At 47.6% G+C, this 11,230-nt stretch overlaps 1 protein-coding gene across 1 annotated transcript; it reads left to right on the top strand.

Annotated features, from left to right (window-relative positions):
• Positions 1–4,068: 4,068 nt before the first annotated feature.
• CABP5 (calcium binding protein 5) lies at positions 4,069–10,157 on the top strand. Its single transcript, XM_069103297.1, has 6 exons — positions 4,069–4,254; positions 5,050–5,080; positions 5,566–5,709; positions 7,363–7,472; positions 8,069–8,216; positions 8,656–10,157. Exons 1-6 carry the CDS (start codon positions 4,192–4,194, stop codon positions 8,679–8,681), a joined length of 522 nt encoding a protein of 173 aa, XP_068959398.1. The 5' UTR covers positions 4,069–4,191; the 3' UTR covers positions 8,682–10,157.
• Positions 10,158–11,230: the final 1,073 nt, after the last annotated feature.

Raw genomic sequence — 11,230 nt, 5'->3', positions numbered from 1 at the left:
AGGATGGAATATACTCTGCCCCATCCCTGCCCCAAAATAGATCATTTTGCTTACATGAAGAATGGAAGTTGCAGACTGGGGAAAAAAAAAAAACAACTTTGCATCACTCATCTCTGATATGGATCTGATAGTCAAGACAGAGAACTAGCAAATAAAATAGTAAGACTCATTTCCCCAGTGGAAAAGTTCTTAGCACCAAAGTCTTGGACTTGTGGCAAATGGTTTAACATCAGAAGCCAATATGATTTATTTAATGGAAGTGACATTGGAGGAGATGCCATCATACACCAAAGACCATGGAGTCTTTCCATCTGGCTTGGAGCTGAAAGTCCTACATATGTTCTCTCCACTTGGTAGGATGTGAACTCAGTAAGGACAGAGCTGGCTGGATTTTCTAGTGCCATCCTAGAGTTGATTTTGGGGAGCTTAAAGCTGTGTGCTGAGAGCTGACATCATGGACTCCATTTTGGCCCATATTTGCCACTTTTTGCTAAGTAATGCCTCAGCCTGTCCTGCAGAGACAGCTTAAAGCAAGCTGTCTTCTTTGGTATTTCCCTTCCTCTAAGTGCTGTATGACTGAAACAGAGGACACATAGGACTTGGATAGTTCCCCCAAAATTGGCTCCTCTTTATCTTTTTTCAAACATTTTAAAGTTAATTTATTTAGTTTTAGTTTTTTTTTTAAGCAATCGGGGTTAAGTAACTTGCTCAAGGTTACACGGCCAGGTGTTTCTGGGTGGGTGCTGAGTGTCTGAGCTCGGGATTCGATCTCCAGGTCGTCCTGACACTGGAGCCGGTGCTCTTACTCGCTGTGCTACCTGGCCACCCCTTAGTTTTAGTTTTCAACATTTACTTCCACAAGTTTTTAATTTTTCCACCTCCATCCCTCCCCTCCCCCGCCAAGATGGCCCTGCAATCTGATAGAGGCTTTACATTTATACATATATATTCCTGTTAAACTTTTTTTCACTTTAGTCCCGTTATTCCTCTTCATCTTAACTGATAAATGAGACATTGTACCTTTGAACTAGTGGCAATGGCAGTGCTAGCGAGGACATGTTCCTTCCCTTGTACTTAATGACGGGCATCCTCTCTGTTGGCCAGTGAGGACATTTCCTAGTTCATTATCTTCTCTGGCTCCAGCAAGCACTGGGGATATGAAAAAAGGCAAAAGATAGACCTTGCTCTCAGGGACCTCACACTCTCGCCATGGAAAAGCCAAGGTAGCAACAAGCCACACACGGATGAAGTTGTGGGGAGGGGGAGCAAGAAGGGCCTTCTGGGAGGAAGCCAAGTCCTGGTGACCAGGCTAGCTCTGACTCCCAAGCTCCAATATCACAAGTTCCTCCCTCTTTTTCCTGTGTCTACCAGTCTCCGCGAACCGGGAGAGAGACAGATACAGAGAGGGACAAGGAAGTGAGGATATAGGGAATTACAAAATGAAACATGGATGGGAAAATGCAGACATGGCCCAAGAGAGTCAAAAGAGCAGAAAGATACAAGGAGACAGAAACAGAGAGAGACAGACAGCCCAAGGAAGCAAAGAGCCAAATCAGTCAAGCAGCACATCATGCACTCATTAAACACCTTCCGCGTGTTAGGCGCTGTGCTGCATGCTGGGAATACAAAGGAAAAAGTGAAACACTTCCTGCTTGCAAGCAGCGGACATTCTATGAGGGAGACAGTATCTGCATCTGGAAGTTTATACACAGTGGACAACAACAAAATCAATACAAAGCAGTTTAGGTGGGGAGAGAACTAGCAGTTGGCAAGGTCAGTTAAGGCTTCAGGTAGAACGTGGTGATCGACTCAACTGGAAACAAAGAATTGGAAACAAAGTCCATGGCAATGGCTTGGGAAATGGCTAGACAAACCGATCAAGGAATGCAATGCGGTATTACTGTGCTGTAAGAAATGATTGAAGAACTTAGAGAAGCATGGAAAGACTTGTATGAATGGATGCAACAAGTCAGTAGAATCAGGGAGACCATATACCCCAATCTCCGTGGAAAGAAGGACATCAGCAAAGCAATTGAAATGGAATCTTGTGAAATTCGGATAAATTTATCCTTCAGAGAAGAAATATGAGAAGGCACTTCTTTGCAAAGGTGGAGGACTGTATAGGTGGAGCCCTCTCCCTACCTCCTGGCTTTTCTTTCTTCAAGTCTCAGCTCCACACTCCACATTCTACAGGAAACTGTTTTTGGTCCTACTTTAACCTTAATGCTTTCTTCCCAGTGGACTTCTTGAAAGCAGAGGTTTTTTTTCATTACTTTTTTGCATTTTCAGTGCTTAGCACAGTGCCCAGTACATTGTGGGTGCTGAACAAATACTTCTTAGCTTGGATCACACCCTATCATGTCAGACATTTTTGATATGTTGGAGAGGGGGAAAGGAAAAAATAAAAGAAGCATTCATATAGCACCTACTATGTGCTTGGCACCATGCTAGGTGCTTTTATAAACATCTCATTTGATCCCCACAACAACACTGTGTGGTAGGTAACTGCTATTATCTCTATTTCACACATGAGAAAAACTGAGATAGACAGATTAAGTGATTTGCCCAAGGCCACCTAGCTAGTATCTGAGTGGGTATTTGAACTCAGGTCTTTCCGACTCCAGGCCCAGCACCCTTTGCACTGAGCTACCAGTAACATCCATGTTACTTGGTTTTACAAAATTTCCCTCTTCCTCTTTTAAAAATTGTTTATCATGAAAGAGATGACTTTGGGGTGGCTAGGTGGTGCAGTGAATAGAGCACCAGCCCTGGAGTCAGGAGGACCTGAGTTCAAATCCGACCTCAGACACTTGACACACTTAGTAGCTGTGTGACCTTGGGCAAGTCAACCCCAATTACCCTCCAAAAAGCAAAAAAAGAAAAAGAGATGGCTGTGGGGGAGGGAATCAAATAAGAAATATGGGTCATATGGAAACAAAAATTATCAATAAATTTTAAAAACTAATATGATTCTTTATTTGAGTCTTCAGAGCCTTAGGAAGTGATGAGGGAGTACGGAAATGGGAACCAACCTGTGTGAAGGCATTGGGGATAGGAACAAGGTATTGTGGGGAGAGGAGAGAGAGAGGAGGGAGGAAGGGAGACAGAGATGAAGAGACAGAGACAGAGGGAGGGGGGGAGAGTGAGAGAGAGGAGGGAGGGAGACAGAGACATAGACAAACAGAGACAGAGAGACGAAGAGACAGAGAGAGGGAGGGAGAGGGAGAGAGAGAGAGAGAGAGAGAGAGAGAGAGAGAGAGAGAGAGAGAGAGATGGATAGAAAGAGCCCAACAGGAGATAGGGTCAAAGATGCAAAAGAGACAGAGAGAACCAGAAGTGACAGACACATGTAGAGATTCAGAGAAATAGAGTGACAAATGGACCAATAGGGAGAAAAGGACCAGTATCAGCTCCTCTGTTTCCAGATGGAACATCTGGCTCATTGTGTCTGTCTATCATGACAATGGCCACTAAAGAGGCCTAGGATGTCCCTTCCATAGGACACCTGGTCATTGAGGTCATACATTGTTTAGGCAGGGAAATTTGAGGCTATAAAAAGCCAGCCTGTGATCTTCCTAGGATGAGGTGGTGAGTCTGTGCCCCTGGTCTTTAACACATTGTCTCCCTCAAGCCCAGTTATAATCACTGCCCAGGAATTCCCTGCCACAAATCTGTTCTGAGGATAAGAGCCAAACTGGGATGACTTCCTGCCCTGAAGCAGATGGAGAGGCCAGGCCCACCTGTCTCTCTTCTCCTCCCCCAAGCCCCAGGGGAGCCTGGGTCCCAGCTGTCACTCTTCTCCTCCCCCCTGCACCAAGAGAAACTGGGTCCCAGCTGTCACCCTCTGGATTCAGAGACTAAGACTGAACAGAGACAGAAGCAGAGACAGAGACAGAACAGACTGAGAGAAGAGAGATAAAGAGGAACAGAGAAAGAGTGAGAGATATACAGAAACAGGCAGATTGATCCACCAGAAAACAGAGCAGACAGACAGCAAAGAGGAGATCCAGAAACTGAAGGGAAAAAAAAAACGTGAGAGAGAGAGAGAGAGAGAGAGAGAGAGAGAGAGAGAGAGAGAGAGAGAGAGAGAGAGAGAGAGAGAGAGAGAGAGAACCATAAAAAGAGATAGGAACAAGGTTGTGAGCTGTGAGACTTCCATAAGGTCCTGGATCCTGCTCCTTCTTAGGCCCCATGCAGTTTCCCATGGGACCAGCTTGCATCTTCCTGAGGAAAGGGATTGCGGAGAAGCAGAGGGTGAGGAATGGATGGGGAAAGAGGAAGGAGGGAAGGGAGAGAAGATAGAAGGGGATGAAATGTCGATCTGGAAGTGGAAACACCTCCGAGGCACTCTAGACTAGCCCCTTCATTTTGTAGATGAAGAGACAGGCTCAGACAGACAGCACTAAATTATTTGTAAAGAGCTTTGCACACCTTAAAGCCCTCCATATATGCTTGGTATTATTAACAAGAAGGAAGTTGGCCAGACTCTTGCAGGTGGTAGCAAGAGAGTCGAGCTTTGATCTCCAGTCTCCTGATTCCAGTGCCCTTTCCATTGTCCTATGCTGGAAGGAAAAACTTGAGAAGAGGAAGGAGGTAGAAGGTTAGGGGGACAGCTAGAGGAGAAGGACAATTTAGGGAAGCATGAGGAAGAAGACGGAGGGAGGAGGAGAAAGAAACTAGGAGGAGCTGGAAGGTTGGAAGAAGAAGCAGGATGTGGGAGAAGAAAGTTGAAGGAAGCAGGTGAATGGGATGTTAGGGAGAAATTCTCATCCAGGCGAAGGAAGAGGAAGGAAGTGGAAGGGGAGAGAAGGAAGGAATTGTCAAGGAAGGAATAGAAAAGAGCTGATGGGGAGGGGGCAGAGGTTAGATGGATGCTGAGGGAGGGGTTGGTGCAGGGGCAGCCAGGAAAGAGGGTATGAGGCTGTGAATGGCCTCCAACTCCCTCTTTCAGGACCCTGGAGAGAGCCTGCAGGTCAGTGAGTGGTCCTGAAGTGGGCCACTCCTGTCCCTGCCTCTCCCTGTTGTTCTTTTCTCCTGTACCTTCTTCAGGATCGTCCACTAGGACCAGATGAGATCGAAGGTAACCTTCTCCCCGGTAGTTCCTCTGAGGCAGTCCCTTCATACTCTATTCTATTGCCATATTCTCTTCACTCCTCTAACAGTGCTCTCAAAGAAGCTATTTCTTGTGATAGCTATCCCCACTCCCGCAGTCTCCCCAAACTCAATGTCTCCTGGTAGTTTCAAGTTCCCATTCATTTCTTCATGGGTTGTTTTGAGGTCTACCCATCTATTTCCCCAGCAATTTTAAGGTCTCCAATTTCAGTGATTTTCAGTCCCCGTTTATCCCCATTCACCTCCTCATGGCAGCGTCAGGAGTTCCCAACTGTCTTTCATTGGCCCCAAGAATCCCACCTGTGCCCACTCCTGGCTAGTTTTCATCAAGGCCTCTTTTAGAGGTCAAATTCTGTTCCCAGAGCCTTCCCCAGGAGGGGATCCAGTTTCCCCCACTTTGTTGGTTTCCAGGCTCCTTATGATCCCCTTCCCCTTTTCCTGCATTTCTCTTAGAACTTCGGGAAGCTTTCCATGAGTTTGACAAGGATCGAGATGGTTTCATCTCCTGCAAGGACCTGGGGAACCTGATGAGGACCATGGGCTACATGCCCACTGAGATGGAGCTGGCAGAGCTGGGACAACAGATCCGAATGAACCGTGAGGATTGGGGTGTGGCAGGGGAAGATGGGGAGGGCTAAAGATAGAATGATGATAGTAACTTCTTAAATCTCTACAGCTCTCAAAGGTTTCCCTGTCAGGCAGGCAATGAAGTATGGTTTTCACCATTTGACAAATGGGGAATCAGATTCTATGAGAGAGGTGGTTTACCTAGGGGTGCACAGTGAGGGAGTAGAAGAGCTTCGATTCAAACCCAGGCTTTCTGAATGGGAATATAGGGTTCTTTCTATGACTCTTGAGGGAGAGAGGTCAGTGGGTCAAGGAAGTAAGTGAAGTGAGGAAGTCAAGTCAAGGATTCGAGGAAGATGCTGGGCTTGGCTCTGGAGGCAGGAGTAAGGAAGGTGATGGGAAGAGAAATGGAGATTGAGATGAAGTTGAGTTGGGAAAGAAGTGGGGATGATTAAAGGGACTAGGATTCGATACTAGGATTCGATAGAGATGTGGGAAAGCTACGGGGAAATATGTTGGGTGTAGTGGTGGAACTGGAGAGATGATAGGCTAGTGATGAGTTTCGGGAGAAATTGGGGCTGAGGCTGGGGAGGTAATTAGTGCAGGAAGATCTTCATCTGTGGCTTGGAAGATGATGGGCCTGGGGCTGAGAAGGTGATTGGGTGGGGACATGATGGGGACTTTGGGAGATGATGTGACCAAGGAGATCATAAGGTCAGGTTGAGGAGAAGATGGGGCTGAGTAAATGATGGAAAAAGAGAAAAGATGGGACTAGAAGTTTAATGTTGAGGGCAGGACTAGGGTGCTTATAGGAATGTGAATATGGAATAGAAGTGGTCCTGAGGCCCCCACTTCATTTTACTTATGAAGGATGTGAGGCACAGGAGGCTAAGTGATTTCCCCAAGGTCACAAGGTAGTGCCAGAGATCGTATTTGAATGCAGGTTCTCTGACTCGAGGGTCAGGACTCATTCTCTCCTACTAGCACGCTTTGGAATGAAGGAGGTAGACTTGGGGAAGTGATGAGGAGGAGAGAATATGATGAGAGTGGAGGAGGTGGGGCTGGAAATCTGCACCGGTGCAGAAATGACTGGAGGACCACCTGCTTGCTGTATCTCATGCATCACAGCCCATTCTCCATCCCTGTATCTTCGTACATACTGTCCCTGAGGCCTGGAATGATGTACCTCTCCCTAAATGGTTCTGTATGTCTCCAGCTTTCTTCCAAGCTCCACCCAAGTTCTGCCTTCTACATGAGACCTTGCCTCCTCGGGTCCCCAGGAATCACTTTATATTGATTTTGTGAACATTTTTCATTTCCATGCCTCCGTGCACACGATGTTTCTCCCTAAAGAATGTGAGCTTCTTTGAAGACAGAGACTATTTTGTATCTGCTGTGCCTATCAAAGTGTCTGGCGCATATTAGGCAGTTATTAAATGTTTGTTAATTGCCCAACTGAATGATCAAAGATGCAGGTCATGAACCAAGCCAGGGCTGGTGTGGTGGCTGCTAGGCAGGGCGCACTCTTTGAGGAGCCTGGACAGAGGTTCCTGGCTGGGGTAGGAGAAAAAAGGGGGCTCATGACCTGCCCCAGGGTACCTGGGGGAGGAGGGAGGTGAGGGACCTGGGGCTTAGATTCAGTCCTTGTCTTTTCCTCTCCTTCTTAATTTCTCCTGTCCCTAGTCGGTGGCAAGGTCGACTTTGAGGACTTTGTAGAGCTAATGACCCCCAAGCTGCTGGCAGAGACAGCTGGCATGATCGGAGTGCATGAGATGCGAGATGCCTTCAAGGAGGTGAGTGCAGAGAGGGAGGGCTATCAGCCTACTGGCCCCTGGAGGGCGCTCTCTGGTGTGTTTTCGGGCCTTGATCTCCTTTAATAAAAGGAGTCACTTTACCTGGATGATCAATGAACCCACTGAATATCTCCAAGACCACAATCACTTAGCACCATGGGCAAAGTGCAAGGGTGGTGAGGGAGGCCAGGATCACTGAGGAACACCTTTGCAGGGTAATGAGGGCATTTAGAGATCACAGAGCCCACCTTGCCCATTTAACAGATTGGAAAACTGAAAGAGAGAGAGGGAGAGGGAAAGGGAAAGAGAGGAAAAGAGTGGGGAGAAAGAGGATGAAGGGAGGGAGGGGGAGAGAGAGAGACAGAGAGAGAGAAAGAGGAAGAGGTGGAGAGAGACTAGAAGGAGCTGATGCAAGCTATCCTTTGTCACCTCAGAGCTCCGAGCTGGATAAAGTAGGGAGGGGTGGAGAAGGAAAGGAAGGACCCCCCCCCCCCCGCCCCCAAAACCTCTGCCTGCCCCCCCAGGAGTCTTTCCAGGCTTAATCCTATGCCTTTCTTGGATTTCCTCCTTTGCTGCTGGGTGGCACCTGGGGTCAGTTTGATGCCAATGGAGATGGCTCAATCACCCTGGTAGAACTTCGCCAGGCCATGCAAAGGCTGCTGGGGGAGCAGCTCAGTGCCCAAGAGATTTCTGAGGTTGTGCAGGAGGCTGATGTCAATGGAGATGGCACAGTGGACTTTGAAGGTGACATGCGCTCCAGGCAGGGCTGATCCCCTCTCAGTTCAGTTTCTGCGTGCTTAGATATCTGGAAGCCATAAGATGCTTGAGATCCCTAAGTCCATCCCCACCTTCTCCATCTGAATAGGGGAAAACCTGAGTCCCAGAGGGAGGAAGGGACTGGCCCCAGGTGAGGAGAATAAGATCTCAGGTAGCACGGGGGAATGCATACCTTAGAAATCATCAGCTCCAACCATCCCTTTTCACAGCTGGGAAATAGGATAGGAGAGGGATTGGGACTTCCCCAGGGCTGAGAATGGAAGGGCCCTACAAGGGTGTATTCTGTGCCAGAGGGTAGGGATAGGAGTGTAGGAAAATCCTGAAAACTGTGTTTGGGGGTGGTAGATATAGGGACAGGGAATGGGGAGAATAGACATTCACTGGCATCTTTTCCCTTCCTTCGCAGAGTTTGTGAAGATGATGTCCCGTTGAAGAGGCATCCCCAACCCTCTCTTGCCCTCTCCCCTTTTCTTCTCCAGGAGATGCTTGGAGGTCCTGGGTGGGCAACCTGGGGAGAGCTGGGGCAGGAACCCTTCCCACCCTCCCTGGGTGGGATCAGCAGGTCATAGCATTATAGGATCACAGGATTTAGAAATGGACTAGAGCTTAGAGATGATTAAATCCAATTGCCTAATTTCATAGCGGGAGGAATAAACCCAGATGGGGGGGGAGGAGGGATTTGCAGAAGGTCACAGGGAGAGTCCCCAGCAGAGCCTGGGGTTGGGGGGTCTCCTGACCCTACCCAATGCTTTCTTCAGTGACATCAGACTGAGAGGGATGCACCTTCTTCTCTTCTTGCCCTCTTCCCCTCCCCCACCCATGATGCCCTTTGGGATTTTGTCTTTCTTTACTCCAGCCCCAACTCTCACAGAGATGGAGTTTAATCCCCAGATCAGATTAGCAGCTCTGGCCCTCTGGTTCTTCCTGAGAAAGCTGATCCTTGGGTGGTTAATCCTTTGGGGAAATCCTAGCCCAGAGATGGGGCTCCTGGGCCCCTGACTGCCCCCACCCAAGCCCCCCCAATTCTGTCCCTCCGAGCCTTTCATTTGGAGAAGTCAAATCTGCTGGTCTGAAGACTCCAGGAGCAAGAATTCTGTTGACATTGCAGGTTAAAAGGCCTTTTGTCTAGTCCAACTTGTCCCCCTTCTTCGAGGTTAGGTCCCCCAGTTGTCTGGCTCTGTCGACTGCTTCTCATCGGGGTCATAGATCTAGAACACAAAGGGATTGTAGAAGTCATTTAGTCCAAAACAGTTGTTTTGGGGTCCATAGAGAGGAAATGACTTGTCCAAGGTCACACAGGTTGTAAATTCTTGGCAGATGAGGGATCCAAACATGGGTCCTTTGACCCCAAAGACAGTGTGTTCTTTGCCTTGTGCCACATTGTTTCCATCAATGTAGAATTAAAAAAACACACACATACACACACAATTAGCAGTTTAGGAAAAGAAATTCTTGAAGGAGAATCTCTTCAAAGAATTGAGAGATAGACATACTAGGAATATAAAAAATGCTGAAGTGGAAGAAAAGATGGTGGCAATGGAGACAGCATATGCAGAGGTGGGAGGGGCACTGAAACCTGGAGCTTGGGAGGGTGCTTAGAGAAGAAGGAAGACTTCAAAGGTGCTTAGAGATCATTCCATCCACCCACCTTCCAGACAAAGCATTATCCATATCTGCTTAAGTTCCTCTAGTGATGGGAGCTCAACCGTCTCTCATTTTCAAGCATTTTCTGGCTTCTTCCATCTCTAGACCTCCCCTTGCTCAAGATGCCCCCCTTGACTGGATGGTTTCCTTGTCCCCCTTCTCTACCCTCTTCCCCATCTCCCAACCTAGTCTTCTGCTATTGTCTGCCATGTTACTTGTGAATGAATTCCTGCTAGGTTTTATAAACATTTCTCATTCACATCTCTGGCCTGTGTTTCATCTCTTCCACAACCCCTGCCAGACATAGCCACGTCTCCCCAATTCTGGATGCGACATTGATCTTTTCTTTAAGCCCAGGTATAAAATTTTACATGTAGCTCATAAAGCCCCTCAGATGGCAGGGGATAAGGGTCTGTTTGGGGAAGGATGAATCTTAGGGTCAGAGACTTAGAGCTGTCATTAATTCCCTTCACTTTGAAGAATGGGAAGAACAGTGAGGTGGTGGGGAGGGAAGGGGAGAGAAAGGGAGAATCCCTTTCTTGAGGTCACATGGGTCATAAATGGCTGAGAAGGCCTTTGAACACAGCTCCTCTGATTCCCAGCCCTGCACTCCTTACACTTAGCCTTGCTGCCCCCTGGAGAAGGGCAGGTCAAGGACAGGCATGGCACTCAAATGGTCAGGAAGAGTGATGAATGTCTAAGTATGGGTCTTCTTTGCCACCACCCCTTCTCTGGAGCTGAGCAGAGGGGAGTCCATTCCACAAACACAGAATTTTATTGAATTAGATACATTAGGGACCAAGTTCACTTTCAGATTGGGGATGGAACTACTGGACTGTGAGGTCTCTGAGGGCAGGCACCATGTCTGTATCATTCTTCCTACCTAAATTCCAGCATTGAGAACCTGGGTTCAAACCCTGACTCAGACATCACCTAGCAGGTTTATTCTGAGCAAATTACTGACCTGCTTAGAGCCTCTGTATCCTCTTCTATAAAATGAAGACAATAACTCTTTCACTACCCACATCACCTCACTACTTTCATGACCTGCAGGGTGGTTTCGAAGGAAGCACTTTCAAAATGTAAGTTATTATTATTTAGAGTCAGTGTGGTCATAGTGGTTAGAGACCTAGCTTCAAATTTGAGTCCAAATTCAAGCCTCACCTTGGACACATGATGGCTGAGTGACCCCGGGCAAGTCACTTTACTGGGAGGGTGAGTATGTAAATGGAAGAAATAAGCATTTATTAAGCACATACTTAGTGCCAGTATTAAAGCTTTAGAAATATCTCACTTTGTCCTCAATACAATCCTTGTAGGCAGGCCCTCATTTTACG

This window comes from Petaurus breviceps, unplaced genomic scaffold, assembly GCF_028583685.1.
Source record: "Petaurus breviceps papuanus isolate PSGF00001 unplaced genomic scaffold, PetGlider_PUasm1.0 577, whole genome shotgun sequence".
In the NCBI taxonomy this organism is placed as follows: domain Eukaryota; kingdom Metazoa; phylum Chordata; class Mammalia; order Diprotodontia; family Petauridae; genus Petaurus; species Petaurus breviceps.
The sequence above is the reverse complement of the archived record's forward strand: the minus strand, read 5'-3'. Positions and strand labels throughout refer to the sequence as shown.